This window comes from Haemaphysalis longicornis, unplaced genomic scaffold (assembly GCF_048455015.1).
Source record: "Haemaphysalis longicornis isolate Haplotype H1 unplaced genomic scaffold, Haemaphysalis longicornis Haplotype H1 scaffold_2, whole genome shotgun sequence".
Classification (NCBI taxonomy): Eukaryota; Metazoa; Arthropoda; class Arachnida; order Ixodida; family Ixodidae; genus Haemaphysalis; species Haemaphysalis longicornis.
In genome coordinates, this window is record NW_027526295.1 from 64,068,288 (window position 1) to 64,087,278 (window position 18,991).

At 46.9% G+C, this 18,991-nt stretch overlaps 1 protein-coding gene across 1 annotated transcript in view; it reads left to right on the forward strand.

Moving 5' to 3' along the window:
- Window positions 1–3,798: 3,798 nt before the first annotated feature.
- Window positions 3,799–18,991, forward strand: part of LOC144168929 (tRNA (uracil-5-)-methyltransferase homolog B-like) — a 45,577-nt gene continuing 30,384 nt past the window's right edge. The window contains exons 1-7 of the mRNA XM_077697925.1: window positions 3,799–4,063; window positions 4,125–4,301; window positions 8,524–8,578; window positions 12,163–12,285; window positions 13,710–13,809; window positions 14,503–14,576; window positions 17,843–17,989. Coding sequence (XP_077554051.1) covers window positions 3,960–4,063; window positions 4,125–4,301; window positions 8,524–8,578; window positions 12,163–12,285; window positions 13,710–13,809; window positions 14,503–14,576; window positions 17,843–17,989 — 780 coding nt within the window. The 5' untranslated portion in view covers window positions 3,799–3,959. The remainder of the gene's footprint in view (window positions 4,064–4,124; window positions 4,302–8,523; window positions 8,579–12,162; window positions 12,286–13,709; window positions 13,810–14,502; window positions 14,577–17,842; window positions 17,990–18,991) is intronic.

Consider the following 18,991-nt stretch of genomic DNA (forward strand, 5'->3'; position numbering starts at 1 on the left):
ATTTACGTATAAATGGATTGATGATGGAATATTCTCTTACTGTGTTATATTCTCTTACTGTGTTATATAAAACTGTGTTATACCTTAAACGCTGCTGTGTCCATGCAGGCGTAACATTCTTCAATGGTGTTGTGTGGAGTACATTAAGCTCAGTACTAATAAACTTAAAACCAGGGCAAGTGAAGTTTCCCCTATTGTTTCAGGGTATCCAAACTATTTATAAATTTTTGTAAGCATTCTAACTGTCTACCAATACTTTGGGGGTAACTCAACTCAGCTCACCCTTTTTTCCCCATGCCTTTATTATTGTTGTGCTCTACAAACACATTCCCAGCTGGAACATGCCTGCTGAATTTAGGGCCCAAACCATTCTTTTGCTATTTCACACGATTGCAGCTGTATAAAACATTGCTTCTGTTTAGTTTTAGCCTATGATTTCCAGCACGTCACTTAACTACTGTCAACACCATATTAAAACATTAATTGCTATTTATAACAAACAGTATTCTAACATTTTACATAAAACATTTGGTTGTTACCTCACTTGACGTTTTTGTTACACAGCCAGCCTGGTTCATATTTATTTATCTATGTATGAAGGACATGTACACAACAAATGCCTTACTGCAATACATTCACATGCCCGTCTTACAGCAAATCAGCAGTGAAAGAAGCCACACGTTTTGGCTTTCCAGCAGAGCTTTGGTGTCAACAAAAAAGGAATCTTTCTTGGCTTCTCTGCAGAGCTTTGCACTCAAGCAAAAAGATCACTTGGTTGTTTGGCTTTCCTGCAGGACTGATGCTAGAAGGCATCACTTGCTTATTCGGCATTTTTTCTGTGTATTGTGCCAAGAAACCCTTGCGTTTTGTTTGGAAAAGGAACTCCACACCACAGACTGTGCAGAGAAAGTAGAGCTACTCACTGACTTTTTTCACAGCCACGGAATTTTGGTAGAATCACTTGTCATTGACAAACACCATGTTTGCTTTCTGTCTGAAGGTGTGAATCTGGGAGAGTTGGTTTATATTTTGGGGGAAAATACAGCGACAATAACAGTACTGAAGTACAAGGAAAGGTGCTGTGATGAACAGTGTCTTTCCTTGTGTTTCTTTCCTGTGTTTTTTCATGAAGACTTGCTACAGTGCCTGATCAAGCCTGTTTTTGTCTAACAAAAATGTCAACAGCGAAGCACTTATCAATGCTCACATGCTGCCCATTGACACCAAAGCAGAAGTACGTTCACTGGAGTCATTTTATTGTTGAAGCCTTCCAGGATACATACAGCTTTCAGCTGTACTGCAATATTCACAAACACCAATAAAGACATTCACGTCCACATAGGTGACCTCGGCTCCAGTTCCTGCACAAGGTATGAAGTGCTCTCGGGAGAGGATAATGTCAAGCTGTACAAGAACCATTCCCTCGTAGATGTGCTTTATAACCTGTTTTTTAGGCTTGTTAGCTTAAAAAATAGTTTCAGTGCCCTGTTTTTTTCAAGCTAATTACCACCACCAGAGAATGTGCTTTCTAGCAGTTGGGCTCTGCTGGGCATGCATCGTTGCAAACAAAATATGGGATGACGGAATCTTGAAGCGCTAGGACACAGGGACAAGCGAGTGGGACAACACAAGGCGCTTGTGTTGTCCCACTCGCTTGTCCCTGTGTCCTAGCGCTTCAAGATTCCGTCATGTCATACCAACAGGCCCAAAGCAGCACCCTCGTGAAAATATGGGACACTGCATTATGGCCCTTACGACTAAGCATAGTCACTTAAGCAATTAGCCGAAACAGTTTTTTACACAGCACAGAGTTAAAAAGCAAAAGAACATGAAATATATCCTTGCAATTAGAAACTTTTACTGTTCACCCCCCTCCTCCAAACACAGAGCAGACAATTACCAGCTGTGAACACAAGTATTAACGTCAAGTTGAATTCCACAGGGGGCTCCGGATGGGTACATTGATGTCACAGTCAATCAGAATTCGTGAATCCTCTGTAAGCCTTCGAGAGAAGCTCTCACCATTACTGGCCATCCAACTGAGTGGGCATGAAAGTATTGTTGTTGGTTATGTTGACTTCCAAGCCAAACACGAGTAAACAAAAAACTAGCGTACCACAATACATAATCAGAACAGATGCAGGATGAAGTTTGTTGACTAACCGGGTTGAAGAAGGCAGAAGGCAGTGGGGCAAGGTTAGGGAAATAAAATCCATGCGGTAATTGTGAACGAAGTTATGACACGCTGCCAGACGATCAGCTGGTGAGGAGGGAGGGCTATCCTATCTATGCCTTGCTACCTCTTTACTATAACTGAGCAGATAACAACCTTTCATTAAACTTGCTAGCTGGCAGTTCCACGTACCCTATGTAGAAAATTTCAAGGTAGACGAAACGTTGTTTCCTGTGCATTCAATAATGGCTGCCTACAGATTGCTTAGAATTCGCAGCTCATTTGAAGTCTTGCATATCATGAAAGCACAATAGTATTATTCGATGAACAACAAGAGCCACTTGTTTACCTTCGTTGCGCTGCTGAGCACAAGGTCGCGGGTTCGATTCCCGGCCGCGGCGGCCGCTTTTCTGATGGAGGCGAAAAGCAAAAACGCCCGTGTGTACGAGATTTCGGCGCACGATAAAGATCCCCAGGTGGTCAAAATTAATCCGGAGCCCTCCACTACGGCGCGCCTCATCGTCTGCGTTGCGTCGGCGCGTTAAACCCACAATCAATCAATCACTTGTTTACCTTGAGCACACCAAATTTGAAAGCACTATTTAACACAAGTGTCAAGCTTGGCACAAACGGCGATCTTATCGGCTTGACTTCTCCCGAACTTGCACATTTGAAGCTTGAGCCTCCTTGCACAGGAAGCCAGCCAGTGAGCGGCTGGTTTCAGCGATAGCTTGAGTACCTATGCTGCCCACGGACGGGCAGCTGCTTGGCTCTCCCATTCACCAGGCCACCCACGAAAGTGGAGCTGCGCTCCCTGCATGCAGCGTGCACGGATCGTTTCGCGGGGCAGTAACGTTTCTTGCAGTGCCCCGCGAGAAAAATTGCAGAACAGGCTACATGCGAGGACGGATTGCGTTCGACGATGCCCTGCGCTACCTGACGATACTTGATTCGTGCACACTGACGCCGCTGACACTGCGTTGCTCGCGTTATCACGTCATCAAAGTCAGCTACCTCGTTAGCCACGGCGCAAAGCGCTGGAAAACTGATCCGCACGTAACACGTTTCACGCCAGAATCAAAATACAAGGCTTGGAATGCAAGTAGCGATCGGAACAAGTAGACAACGAATGCAGGAGCATAAAGCCGATGGCACACGAACTGCAAGACAATATGAAGCTAGCAACATATTTAACGGCAACAAAAGGAGCACGGAAAAAAGCGGGGCGAAGCAGCTTGCCAAACTAGGATGCGTTAGGCTTACCAAGACTAGCAGCAGCAAGTTCACGAAAACTACTCAATAAATTATTGTAAACAATCCTCCCAACAAGAAAAAAGCGCCGCGAGTCAGCCGCTGTGCAAGGCGATAAGGACGTAACGTTGCGCAGGCTTGCGGTTGGAGCCACGGCCGGAATCCCACAATGCGCGCACACGCTGTCAAACAACGGCAACAACCTCGACGGTGCAAAAAAAAAAAAAAAAAATAGTGACGTCACAGGAAGTCACGTGACTAGTTTAGTTTGACGTCACTTCTGCGGGGCAGGAGCCACCGCGAGGGGGCTAGATCTCGTACCCCACGCGGGGCACGAGACTTACCCTAGCCGATATTGACCAAAAAATTGTTCCATTATCATCATCATCCCGTAGTCCATGTGCTTTCCGCAATGCATCCGCGTCCCGGCGTGTTTTCGGAACTTTTGCTGTAACATCTTTGCCGTTATGGTTCTTAAAACAGTGCTGTAGGTTGTGTGTTGACCCCGGTTTCGTCTGTGGTTTGGTCGGCTAGTATGAGTGCTTTGCACGAGCTGGCCATGTTGAAATCTGCGCAGCGTTCGTTCGTAGGGACGCACGCGCGGACCACCGTGCGCTGGCTTCGCGCGGCAGTCCGCAGGTGAGCGCGAGTGCGGCAAGGCGCTGGCACGCGCTGAGATGCTTTTTCCATGTTTCTGCAGAGTTGTTCCCGTAATCGAGGACACTGCCGCCCCTGCCGCCTCGGTGCCTCCCCGCGAGCCGGCTGCAAAGCAGGACCAGCCGCCCCGAAGGGTCGACGACGAGCGCGAGAAGGCGGAGGCCCGCCGTCTGAAGCTGCGCGAGAAGTACCGCGTCGACGACGACAACAAATACGAAAAGTGAGACACAGAGGGCACTGGGGATCGCCGACACACAGCTGCGCTGTTTAACGCGCGAAAAATTACTTAAGAAAGGTTGCAGTCAAATGAACTAGTGCTTTCTACTGGTCTCTTTTTATCGGAAGTGCCTTGCCTCCTGTATAACCGCGTTATACAAGAGCCTACGGGAAGTAGATATATTGCGGGCAGCCGGCATGTTAGCCGACACGGATATTTTGCCGGCACCGCCTTCTGATTGGTTGTTCAAGCTTTCTTCATTGTGACTGGTACGTCTGCCTCCACCAGGGGCGGATTCTGCCGTAGGAAACGTGGAGCGGTGTTCTCACCTTGTATCATTTGCTTGCCCAGAGCAGTTTCGAGCAGTTCTCGGGCACTCCAAAACTGCACTCGCAATGGAAATTCTATGGGCAAACGAAATACAAAGCCTCGCTGGTGCAGTTCTGAGCAGTCCAAAATGATGAATAAGAGTACTTAGCAACCGGTGCAAAGTTGTCGAACTTATCGAGAAAAAAAAAAAGAAATCTTGAGCCTCATTCGTGGAAACTGAGTGTCGGCCACCATTGCCAGTGTCGTTAGACGTTAAGCGCTGTCAACAAGAAAGGTGAAACAGTAATGTTCTTGGAAAAAGCACCGAGCGGAATATTTCTCTGTTTCTGCAATAAGGAGGGCCCTGGGTGTTACCCGGCCTGTACCCCTGTGCTTTGACATGCTGCGACAATGTTCCCATGCCATCTCTAATGGGCATTTATAAAAAGTTATGAACCCACTCTCAGGTGGTAGTGGAAAACAAGCCAGATTGCTACTCTGCTCTCTCTTGTCTTCGTGCACGGGTTCTTTGAATGTGTTCCCAGAAACACCCATGCTCCTCAGGCCCCCTCCTGTATCCCCGAATTCCTCTGTCAAGGCATTCCGCTTTCCAGTTGCACCGTTCTTGAGCAGGTTTCTCGTGAAACTAATGGAGAGTGCTGTGCTTCTAACAGAGAAAACTCGTGAAGTTGGATGCAGTAACAGATGTGGGAGTGGCCGTAAGGGAGGTGAAGCCCCGCATAACCCACTGCTGCAAGCAAAGCAAGCTTTCTCTTCTTTTGTGGAAGCCTTTCAGTGTACCGGCAGTTCAGTCAGGTTTCTGAGTGATGTTATTATTGAGTCACGTTGCAGCACCTTGCAGATTGCTCGACAGCTTATCGGTGGCCTCAAGGATTCCTTGGTGCCGACATAATTGGGAATTCTGGCCCCAGTGGAATGTTTTATGGGACTGTAAAAGGCTTTCGTCGGCCATCCTGTACATCGGCTGAAGCTGGCATCATTGAAAGTTTACCATATGAGTGGTCTCAATCTAGGGTGCAACCGCGAGTCTCGCTTCTCACGAGTAGAGCTTGGTAGCAGGCTACCTGATAGTCTTCCATGGTTGGGCAGAGTGCAGCTTGAAGCTTACGGAGCACAGAACAGGGAAAGAAGAGTTTCCATGTAATGGGATGAAAATATAAATGTTAATGTTGTATAGGGGCAATAAATTGGTCTGCGGATTGATCAGCTTTGCCACTGACCAGCCCTCGTGGTAGCTCATTTGGAAGAGCGATTGCCTTTGATATGTTGTGGCGTCGGGTTCGTGCCCCAGAAAAAGGCAAATTCTTTTTTTTTTTTCTTTTAGAAATTTGGGGAGTCAAGTTTGCTTCTCTGGGGTTTGCACTCAGTTATGCATTCTATTTGATTTCGCTCGTGCATATTGTGGCCCTTCATGAGAGCTTACAAGTGTGTTTACATGAATTAACACGCATAGCATACTTAACGCAATTTAAAAAAAATTAAGTTTATTTATTTATTTATCATGGTACCCACAGCGCCAGTTTGGCATTACAGTGGGCGGGAAGAAGTACATATACAGTGTGTTGCGATGGTAACCGGAACACTTTAAATTTTTTCCCTGAGCGAACCGCCACTCTGTTCGTGCTCAAACTTCACACGAAGGTGGCATTTTGTGGTCTATTTTGTTTGACACCGAGAACAACGACGGTACTTACCTGTTTATCCTGAAAATAAATAAAAACGATTTTCGCCTATAGGAAAATGGTGGCGATTTGGACGTGCGAGCCCGAAAACCGGTTTTTCTGATCATCTGCTAGCTCATTTCTAGGTGCATTTTCTGATCGTCTGCTGCACCATTTGGCTCCGTACGTGAATCCCAACATGCGTTTCACTCTGCAGGTGGTTCCGTCGTTCCAACATCAACTTGCGCTGGCTCGCACGTCCAAATCAGCCGCCATTTTCCCATAGGCGAAAATCGTTTTTATTTATTTTCAGGATAAACAGGTAAGTACCATCGTTGTTCCCTGTATCAAACAAAATAGACCACAAAATGCGACCTTTGTGGCAAGTTTGAGCGCGAACAGAGCAGCGGTTCGCTCAGGAAATCTTTTTAGTGTCCCAGTTATCGTCGCAACACCCTGTATATCATAGGCAAAGAAAGCAGTTAATACTGAACACATGAAAATAACAATTACAGTTCAGAACAAATCACTGACACAAATCAAGAGCAAGAACCGTTAATGTATGCACAACAACAACGACAACAAAGAAGATAAGCAAGACATAATTGTACATGTGCGAAGCAAAACATGGTTCTGGTGGCTTGTTATTTAAAAAAAAAAAAGTTGGCTTGTTTTTGAGAGAAATGAAGTGCATGATGTGTGAAAATGAACCTTGTTATTAATAAACAAGCCAACAAGAATACGTACCCCCCAAAATACTTTTTCACTCTACGTGAGTGCATTTTCTGACGAAACAATGTTTTTGTGAACAGTTTACAGACAAGTTTGAAGTTTTACAAATTCACAGCACTGGCTGGCAATTTATTTCAATAAGAAATGAATGTGAACAGAGGACTGATGTCAGGGATGGATCAAAAACAACTTTGCTATAATTTATAAAGGTCTTTCTAACTAAGTGAGTAAAACTTAGGTTAGCTGAAAGTTCTGTGGCTCAGTACCTAGCCTGGCGTAAAATTCAGCGTTTCTTTTGGGTAGATATGATGCAGTTGGTTTTAAATGCTTTAAGTCTTGCGCCCCATACGTCGTATTGTGCATAAATAACTTGCAGCATTGTAGGTCTCATTTGGGATTATAGACACGACACAGTTGTCTTCTAAAAGAAACATCTGAAATGGTGATTGGGTTCAACACAGAGTATCACTAATATAAATCAGAAAGTTGGACCTTGGGGCCCTCCTGTGTACGTGTCACAATTATCAGGAACGTACGTACTATCATAGCACAACACCGGCATGCAAACAATTGAACATGGGGTTTTTATGGGTGCACTGCTCTTAAAACAGCTCCCTTTAATTGTTAAAAGTAAGGTCTATGAAACTTGTCAGCCTTACTGCTTGTTTCCCACTGATTTCAAATATGCAATTATTTTTTGAGTCAGTGAATTAGTTACCAAGATAGTTAGAGATAATTAGCCATTTTTGGAGGCACAATAGACAAAACAGTGTCAGCCATGAAACTGTAATCTTCATATTTTCCAATGCTATGAATCCTGGTGCGTGCAATAAGAGAATCAGTTTTTTGATACACCGCTTGGAACTAATTTCACAGCTCCTTAATTAAGCCTTAGTGGCACCAGTGGCAAGGAACCATTTTGAATGTTCATTTCAAACACCAAAGTTTAATGAGCTGTAAAATTAGTTACAAGCGGTGCATCAAAAAAAAAAAAACCGATTCTCTTATTGCACTCACCAGGGTTGATGGTATTGAAAAATATAAAGATTACAGTTTTATGGCTGACACTGTTTTGTCTATTGTTCCTCCAAAAATGGCTAATTATCTCTATCTTGGAAACTAATTGACTGACTCAAGAAATAGTGGCATATTTGAAATCAGTTGAAAAAAAACCAGCAAGGCTGACAAGTTTCACAGAATTTACTTAAAAATTAGAAGAAATTGTTTTAAGAGCCATGTCCCTCCTTTAGTGCGAGCTGTGTAGTCTGAGCGATGAGAGGCATATGAAGATTTCTGTGCAACTCCAAGTAGGCCTTGAAAAAAAAAAAAAAAAAAAACACTGGCTGGCTTATCTACTCAAATGCTTAAGCAAAGACTAACAACTTACTTATGGCAACAACAAAATTCTGTCCAGCTATTGTGTCGACAGCCCGAGAAGTTGTCCTGAGCGATGTGTTGCGACTCGCGAGTGCCCTGACATTGTTGCGCCCGTGTTGTTGCAGGTTGGCCATGGTGGTGACACCACTCTGGAAGTACCCCTACAAAAAGCAGCTTTTGGTGAGTGGCCCTGGTTGGGTGTCATATGTTGCGATTGTCTGATCTCAGGGACATTCTCTTTTTCTAGATGTAAATGTCTTACCCTAATTGCGTGCATGTGTGAACACTTTTTTAGGACAGACTGGAAAAATAAGAATTCCTCAAGACGTCAGTACTGTGGGTCGAATGTGGCCACACTGACTTCGCAGAAGTAGAAATTGTAATGAAATGACTGAGCACCTTTGCTGATTGGAGAAGAACCCTGCTGGTAAAATGTCGTTCCAAAAACGAGCCTTGTGACAAGTTGGCAAAGCAGTGTAATAAAAAACTGTGTGGATGTTGTAGTAAAAAAAGGATGCCACTTGCTGAGTATTGTAGCTGCTGGCATCTTGTTGTAAGCATAGTGAATGGGCGCTGACTCATGAAACCTCACTCATGCTACAAATAAACACAAACTTTTTTTCGTTGCGAATTGTATGCTCAAATGCCGTGTTACGTACCTTAGGTAATGCACACCAGAGTTATGGCACGTGCCTGGTCCGTGCAAGGCTCACATGAGGTAGGCTTTCCAGCACAGCTGTGCCACAGTGCGGAGAAGTCAACCTAAAAGTGTGGTCTGTGCGGCGAAGCTTAAGGGACACTAAAAGCTGGACAATTTTTTGTTTCAACTGAAAGTTCACACATACCGTAGCCCTCTCAGCTTTTTTTCCATAACCAATCTTGTCTTGTTTGCTGAGAAATAAATAGTTAGAGCTGGCCTGTTTCCCTTCTATTGTTTCTGGACGTTTGTGAGCATGCTGCATAGCAGCCAGAGCCAGCCAAGTCCAGTATTACTTGATTTGTGCATCTGCCTGAAAGCCTTCCCTCATAGGTGTTCATGTTTGTAGTGCCTTATCAGGAAAGGTCCGTTTATTGCCATCTTGCCGTGGCAGCATACAGCAAAATCGGCCACCAAGTTCCCACTCTTTATTGCCGAGGAATGGTGATGTAGGCGAAGATTTCTCATGCGCATGCAGGATGTGGCGTCACCTGGGAGCAGCTGTTGAAAGTATGTTTGCAGTTGATCGGATAATTTTCTGTCCACCTCTCTATGGTCAATCGCTCCATTATTACCCATTTTTGCTGCTGGCTGTTTTTTCATGAATGCTGTATTTTCGCGCGTATGACCCGCGCCAAAAATGCAAAAATATCAGGGGTGAAGTAGAGGTGCGGATTATGTGCGAGGTATTTCCTTTGGTGCAGCTTCACCACAATTCACGTTTGGCCGTGATGCCCCGACAGCAGTAATAGCGACTAAGCCACTGTTATCCCATTGACACTGCTTATTTTGCACACACAGCACAGCAATATACCAACCTGAAAAAATGTATGCAGCAAGTCGTCTAGTTACGTAGTCAGCTACGTAGATTCTTTTGCATAAACAAATGTGTAAGGTTGTTTGAGTAGTAGCTTGGTTCATCTTTTCTTTTGTGTATAAAATGTGCAGGAAATATGCGGGGATTTTTTTTTTATTTTTTGATGGAATGTAAGAGTGTGGGTTATATGCAGGGGTGCGGGTTATACATACGCGCAAAAGTATGGTACATGCACAAGTGATCAGTAGGTGTGGTGGGCTCTCGCATTCACACACATTGCATGTATATTTTGACTGTGTTCCCACATAAAGTGAAACAGTTTGGTGAAATAAAAACTGAAACACAGACTAGTGGCTGGGCTCTGGCGTCATATCTTATTGTGCGGGCTTACTGTGGTTTGCGTCTTTTCAAAAATGCATGACCATCGAAAGTTCCAGAATACATTTATTTTACTTTTGCACATCCGGGATGCCCCTGCGTTTGTTTTAGAAAAATGCTTGGGCAGGATCAACCAATCCCATTCGCGGCTTGTGATGTCACAAACTGTAGTGCGGGAAAGTGGACGAGGCGTCGACACCTGCTTTTACACTTTTGGCATTTTCTGTGTTAATAAGACACTGCTGCCGCTTCGAGTGGCATACTTGTACTCACAGCACCCTAATCCTCCAATATAGGCAAACTTGCTTCTACACTTTAGTGTCCCTTTAAAGGGGTCATGCAAACAAAATGCAAGTTTGTTATATTTGAGATATTTTGGGTATTATAGTGCCCCCCAGTGCTTGTCCGGCAGCGAACGACGCTTTATTCACTGAGAAATTAATCAATGTAAGTTAAAATTTTGATTCTCCTGCTAAATTTTCATGACGCCTACAAAAACAGAAAAACAGGCCTTCAAGCTGCTTTGGAGCCTTGTTTACCGTCAGTCAACCTAGATGGCGCCACCATACCGCCGCAGGCTGCTTTCTGCCTGTGCTTTGTTTTTGACCGTATTTTTTGTTTTCGTTAAGGTAGAAAATAATCGTTTCATAAAACATGGTGTTTGCTCGACAAATATGGTCACGTAAGACACCGTCGCTTACACCAATTGGCCAATGTCGTCTGAGGAAACCTTAATACGCCGTCGTGCTGCGCAGCTAAACCAAGCATAGTGTGCGCAGTACCCACAGCAGTGCGCATCAGTACTTCTATGTTTATGTGTACTTTCGTAACCTCCACTGTTTACCCCACCATTCTTACTGCTATAAAATGAATGTGCCCCAAATTTAAGCGCAACTAGCTCATTCGGCAAGCTTGTAAACCCTGCCTAATTCGCATTTGCTTTTGCCTGCCTCAGCCAATCGCGCAGCTGTGCACATATGACATCGTAGGTTTTGTTGCGGGAAATGAGCTAGTGGGTCACATGGCCATTCCCTTTTTTCCTAATTATGTAGCTTATTTGAGGAAAGTTTACGTTAAACGTGGTGTCAGTATGGTTCTAACGAGGCAATCTTTTGAATGAACCAGACTTGTATTTTGTCTGCATGCCCCTTTAAAGACATGCTTGTAATGCAGCAAAGCCGACTTTTGTTTCTTTAATGTACTTCTGAATTTTGAATTTTCAAAAAAACAGCAAACTACAAATCAAACACTTTGACTGGTAAAAAATTTGCTTCAAGCCCATTCGAGTAGCACGCACTATTTGTGATCTTTTCGAAATTCTCAATATTTACACTCCCATGTTTGTTTTTTTTTCTGTGGTTCGTGTGGGTGTGGGGCATATTACCTGACACCAGAGCAGCTAAAAAGACCCCTCTCAGCGTAATGAGGTGTCGTGAAGGGGCAAGCCAGGGGAGTGGGTGGACAGGAAGCCGTCCCTGTGCCAGGGAGTCAAGGGAAAGTCGTCTCCATTGCCTTGTGCCGAAAGTTGTACCTTTTGTTTCTGTGGACCCGGCACGGTTGCCAAGTGTTGTGCCGCAGAGTCCAAGGATGCAGGTTTCATCCCAGCCGCAGGTGTTGCTTCTTTTCAGATGGGGGCGAGAAGCGAGAACGCCCGTGTGTCCACATTTCAGCGCACGTGAAACATCCCCTGGGGGTGCAGATTAATCCGGAGGCCTCCACTACGGCATGCCTCGTAGCCCAGGTGTAGCTTTGGCGCGTTAAACCCCCAAAATTTGAATTTCCTGTTCCACTGGATCGATTCCACGAGTCGGCATGCAGGGCATGAGTGTTGCTTGTCTTGACCATTGACCGTTGACCTCTTGGTGTGTGCAGTTCAAGTACGAGGACCTGCAGAAGTGCCTGCAGAAGCTGGGCAAGCGGCTGCGCCAGGCCAACGCAACCTTCCCCCCCGACCCCCACGGGCTGCCCTGCCCCCTGCGACCAGTGCTGCCATCGGTAAGGAGTGCACCTCTCGACCCCCCCCTCCGGGTGACCTCAACAGAGAAGTGCGGGGGGGGGGGAACAGCCAACTAGATGTTTTAGAGGACACGGTGTGAGGTCTCCGAAATTCCTCTACTGTGAACACGTGTGCGCTTGAGGCCCGTGGGCTCCTCCAAGTCCGCGTAGAGTACTTCGGGGTGGGGATTTGTGCACTTGGGTCAGGAGCTTCACCACTCTATGCTGGCATAGAAACCTGTTCAGTAGTGCTAAGATAGGAGGCAGCTAGTTACTATGGCAAAATGAAGGATTAAGAGTTGTGAGCATGCAAGCAAGCCCTGGGAGTGCCCATGGCCACTGCAAACAATGCAAATGTGTCCTTTGGTTTTATAATGTATACATTCTGGCAGAGAACACAGGGAGTACAAAAAGGGAGAGCTCGCCATCCTTACACTGAAGCTGCTAATTGCATCAGGGCGCCTGCTTTTGGATTATTCTAGGGGGACATGGAGCTTATTAAAACAGCATGGCATAACAAATCATCCCTACTAACAAAAACTTATTTTGATCTTGTCTTTTCACCCTCACCCCACCTTCATATAATCATCAGTATTTTGTGCGAATAAATCAGTTGTTTCCGCGTCTTGTGAATGCCCCGTGTTTTCTTTGTCATGTGTAAACAGTCACTGCAATCTAACAAGAACATGAATAGGACCCTGGTATGCAGATGTGTGCACACTGCATTCGAGTGCTTAAGCTGTGTGAAACATTCAGTGTTTCATGACATGTGCAAGACATTTAGGGCTGATTCCTCAGGAAACTGTACTTGTCATTTCGGGTCAGTCCAGTGTGCGATAGGGGGTGAAGGCAGGCATCCCCTGGAAGTTCCTTGAAATTGCCTTGAATTCAGCATTTTCTGATAAATTGTGCAACATCCCTCGTGTAACTGCACTCTATCTTCATTCCACTGAGCCACAAGGCTGGCCAGGGTGTTATGAACCAGGTCAATGCTCATTTATTTTGTGTGTGCTTTTTAGTTATCGCACTGCGCACCTGCATTGTGCAGCCCATCTTTTTGGTTCAAGTACTTATCGGCCGTGGCAGCTTAGGGGCTTGTTGCTGTCTTTTCTGCTGCCTTGGTACACACAGTTTTACCCTAGAGGAAAGTGCTATACTTTTTGAGCCGTCTTTCTGAGACAACGTCTCCTTTCTAGATGCTGAGGACAGCCAGTAGTGTCTGCTGATAGCAAAGAACTCTTGAGGTTTTCTTCCTCGACCACCTGCAGTTATACATGTATGCATGCATGACGACTTCTGCCCTGGACACTTAAATTGCAGGGCCTGAACACACTGTGCATTAAGAAGCGTCTGGCTACTTTTTCTCTTGGCAGTAATGTCTGGTTGTCTGCACTCTCACAAGTGACGGTGACTGCTCTGCGCAGCCCGTGGTGGAAGGCTACCGCAACAAGGACGAGTTCTCCGTCCGCCAGGGGCCGCGTGGGGAGCCCAAGACGGTCGGCTTCCTGGTGGGAAGCCCCGCTGGTGAGTAGTGCTCTCTGCGATGGAGCTACTGCTATTCCTAAAGGAGCCATGAAGACAGAAAGCAAGTTCAGCTCATTAAAAAGGCTGCCTTGTCTCAATAAAAGCGATACCAGTTTTATCAAAAACTTGAGACAAGTAATTGACCCGTTAAAGAGAGCACACGAAGCAGTGGTGACTGCCCATCCACTTTGCAGCTGTTTCTCTGTGACGTCACGGAACTGTGTTTGTGCCATTGGCGGGCCGTCCACCAAAGCCACCACCAGGGAACATGAGTGGGCGATTGCAGTGGGGCCTGCAGTTCACACTTGACCACATCACTTGGATGTGAGCAGGCAGGGAACACACTGGACGATAACGACGTTTCTAGAGTTGGCCCACACTGTTACATCACTCGTGCCTATATTATGTCATTGTGGTGTTAACTTTGAAAGCTCTTCAGTATTTCTCACGTCTTTTTTTCCCAGTTAGGGAAACGTCCTCCGTGGCTGTAGTTGAGTTGATTGACTTGCTAAAGGCCAGTTCTTTCAAATTGAACAGAGTTGTGTTTTGTTGTCATGGCCCCTTTAATTAAGCAGGCTGAAATGTAACCTGAAGTGGTGGGCTGAAAAAGTTGCCTCAGCTCCCTGGGGCTTTGCAGGGGAGGGAGCATTGTGCAGCTTCTCATATAAAAGACAGGAGAGTGCTCCCTCGCAGATCTTGACCGTGTGGTGTGTGTGAGCCCCGAGCACGTTGTGGTCTGCAAGGAGAGCCACAAGCAGGTCGCCAAGGTGGGTGCCCATTTGTTATTTTTTTGAACATAGACTACTTTAATGTGCTCGTTTACACACTCGGTATACATGTGGCAATACACACACATGCACAATACACGTGTACACACACGCACACTCGCAGTGGAATTACACCTGAAACACGCATCGACAGATGTGAAAATGCTGGTAAGCATGACTTCTCAAAAATAGCACCTATCGTGTGTTGTTTAACTACTACTAGGGTTTCCACTCAGGAGTGATATCCACTGACAGATTGAAAACAGTAGCAGTTTAGTGCCTTACTGAATGGGTGTGTTATACAGTAAAACCTCGTTATAACGAAGTTGAAGGGGGAGTCGTAATTACTTCGTTATAAACGTTAGTTCGTTATAAAAATATTCATACTATCTACCGCTAATTAACAAAGAAAAGAGGATGTACTCCCCACCGAACCTCACAGCAGCCGCCACGAGAGAAAAACGACCGTGGCGTGGATAAAAACCAGCGAAAAAAAAATAAGAACAGCAAGAATCAGAACTTTATTCGCACGAAATGGCTCTTCACTGATCGAAACAGCACATCAGCCGTTGCGGCTCACTTTGCAGAAAAGAAACACTTGATGGATTGCTGCCGCGTTTTCTTCAGACGAATGATGGCTTTTTCAGCTGCAGCCGCTATTTCGATTCCATCCTCGCCGTCATCATGCGCGCCAAAGAAGCGGCGCAGCAGGTCTGCCGCATCCGGCGCTTGTGCGGACGTCGGTACGCCGGACTCGCCGAGATTAGGCTCTGGGCTGTCGGCGCAGTCCTCATTAGGCACCCCGGTCACCTCACGTCCAATTTCCTCCTCTGTTAGCTCCTCCGTCGTTACCGCGTCAGCATCGGCACTGACGTACGTGTAGAAGGTGTCGCAGTCGGGGATGACACCGGCATGAAGAAGAGCGTCCCACGATGCCAGGGATTGGTCGCCTGCGGCACCCTCATTGACGGCAGCATCTAGATCGTCGCTGTCACCACTGCTTACGCATTTGTCATCCGATTGAAAAGCTGACACTGCTGACACTCGAATGATCGCAGGCAACACCAAAAACCGCGGTCGGCGCAGCGCCCCGAGCATGCCCGGACCCCCGGACGCGGAAGAGCGGGCGGGTCCACGCGTTCAGCACGGAGGGGGAGGCCGGCAGACGCGCCAGTTCGTGCGGGTTGCCAGGCGGCTTGTTGCCATTTTAGCGTGCGGGAGTTGGCGGCGGCCCTGCGAGCGGGAGTTTTCAATTATCTCGTCCGTAATGAGACGTAACCGTCGCGCGCTATAAGACATTGATCTGTCGGTCGCAAAGCGGTCAGTAAGTGCTCGTTTTGGGGGAAAAATGGTTCGTTATACCCATTGCAAGGACATTTTAGCTTCGTTAAAACGAGGTTTTAAATACATGGGCATCTATGGGAATTTCTAGGGGAATTACGATTGCTTCGTTATATCCATTAGTTCGTTATATACCGTTTCGTTATAACGAGGTTTTACTGTATGAGGCAAAAGAGACTGTGTTCGAGAACACACGCAGGCAGCAAAAAACTAATGAAATTGGTGTCTGATTCATCAATGAATATTTGCTGGCGATTACGATACTCCCTAATGCGATATTTGGGCGCAGCAGCAGTGCGCTGAGGCAGCACTCACTCGTGGGTTCTCTCGACGGCAGCTGTGGTTAGCCTCTGGTCAGCGGCGTGAAGTGCGTCTCGGGAAGGTACCGTGACGCGCATCTTAGGCAGAGAACGCGCGCCATCGTCACACGCATGCCCCTATCCCGTTTTCGCCAAGGGTTGCACCGTCGAGCGCCTCATGCAGGCACAGCATACTGCCCCCTCCCCTCCCCCACCGCACACTTCTGGAGAGCGCTGGCTCGCGCCACCGCATGAACCACCCTCCTCTCCAAATTTCGTGACCCTCTCCTCCTTAGCTTTCTTTCACTACTGTTCGGTCTTGTCATCGTTCACTCGGTTACGACGGCACCGCGGCTCAGCCCAGAGATGGCCACCAAAGGGCTGCGCCCTAAAATTGAGCTGCATTGTGCAGCTGAGGCCTTCAAACATGTGCGGTGTTCTGTGTAAGGTATTGTGTGGCACACACTGTTACATCAAAGTCCACATCCTTATTAATTATCCTCTCTAGGGAGGGGAGGGTGTTTGATTGAGGCAAAATAACACTGCCTGCAGTCACAGCCGCGTGACGAGTGCAGTGTGGGCCCAGGCTGCCCTTGCATCACACACATGCACATCCCGTGCCAGCCAATGTTTCCGCACAAGTAGCAGCACCACCTACACAGGTAGTGCATGTGGTAAAGTGCAGGTGCTGGTGTTGGGGTCCTGTTTATTGTAGCTAGCATTGCATGCATACGTACTGTTGACTGACAAAAGCTTGTGGCTTGAAGTCCTTCCAAAGAAAGGCTCTTCTTGTTCGAAAACAGGGCCCTGTATTGTTTGAGCAGCTTGAAGTGCAGCATAGTAGACACGCACATGAGGGAAGGAGGATGGCAGGACGGTGTTGCACTCGCAACTAATTTTGTCGAAACTGCAACACAAACATAAGTACTACGGCCGAACCGAGGCATCATAGGCTGATGGTGCTCATTGTTTTGGTGTGTGCGTTTTGATGCCGGGCTCTTCTCTTTTGCGGGAAAGTGAAGCTAAGCTCAGCGGTAGAGCTGAGTTTGGGGATAGTGTTCCCAAGCTCTGTTTTGTGCTGCTTGTGGTGTACGAGCAGCACAAAAAAGCCGAAGCACTCAGGAAACACCCACTAAATAGCGATTCTTTGAGATTCAGTATTTGAACCTATGCTCAAGCAATCCTGGCAGCTCATGGAAGGGGGAAAGTGTTACTGCGATTTCAGTAAGAAGAGTACATATTTGCTTGTACAATTGATGTTCCTGATAAAGTTAAGCCATAACTGTGGCAGCAGTGGTGTTACTTACCTGCATACAGTAGAGCATGCACAGTGTCAGGCACGTAACCTCCTCAACTAAGGGGCCCTAAAGTTTCTTTCATTCAGAGTGCACACGATGCAGTCAAGGAGGAAGAGGGAGATGGCCCCGCTCGTATTGCAGGCCTTGCACGATGGTGGCCTTGTGCAGCCTGGCATAGTATTTGGGTTGGAGTTGTCGTGGCCAATGTTCTGTACAGTGCATGCCACATAGCTGGCTGTGGCAGCCGCTCTGTTGTTATGCCTTGGCAGGGATGTGACCACTGACGTTCCCTGACCTCCTCTATCCACCCTTGCTGCCCCCTGCGCAGTCCTTCCAGGAGTACATCCGTCGGTCTCCCCTGGAGGGCTGCTACGAGACCCAGTTCCGGGGCCACTGGAAGCAGCTGGTGGTGCGCTCCAACTCCCGGGGCCACCTCATGGCCATCGTCGTCATGCACCCACAGCAGCTGACTCCCGTGAGTGGGGGTCACCAGCATGGGTGGGTCACCCAGTGGCCTCTATTGGTCACTCGAGGCTACAAAACGGCTACTTTATTGTGCACCAACTGTCGCAGGTTGGGCTGTTGGTGTCATTCCATGTGGGAAACAACAATGAGACAGTCATGATACCTGTTCGCTGCGCAGTTTGCCATGGTAGAAACTGGAAACAAGCCTTGGAAGCCAATTTAAAAGAACGCAAAAGAGAATTGGGCAAAAACTTCTCGTGCCGGCTGCATGTTGTAGCCTAAGTTGAACTGGTCTCCCTACCTGGTAAATTACTCCCTACACAGAACTGTGGTGTGAATGCTGTCTTGCAAGTTGTGTAGGTCCCATACGTGGTCAGATATGCCCAATGCCAAACCTGCTGTCATTGTGAGCCATGTTTCAACGATCATGGTATAGATCGGCGCGAACTAACGACACTCCCTAACACCAAAGAGGTCGCGTTTGATAAAGCACTAGAATTTTGTCCAGTTCACTTCCACACCTCGTCTTCCGTAAAAGTTGCTCAGTATTCTCCACCAAGAGAGGGAAGGGTTCAGACGAAAGTTCTGAACTACAATTGATGCTGAATTTCGTCAATTTTTTTGCAACTTAATTGCCCAGTGCAAAGAGCAAACTGTGGGACAATCTGCTGCACCCGCACGTGTAGCAGAGTGGAAAGAATAAAGCGCTCTTGCCACGCGCCTCGCGCCATGCACCTGACGTCATGCGTGTGCCGGTGGGCAAGCATTCCATCCAACACAAACGAGAAATAAGTCGCATAGAACATGTGCTCAAACGTTTTTTTTTTTCCTTTCTTTGTGTGGTCCTTTGTGCCGTAATGGTGTGGCTTGATGCGTTTGCTAAAAAGCTGCATTGTAACCACGTAATCACTCACGAACTAAGTGCAGAGGGCACCTCAGCCAAGCCAAGTCAAGTCTCTACTGGGCGGCTTTTTCTTTGCCTTGCTGGTATTTGTAAACTAAGCAGTGTCCG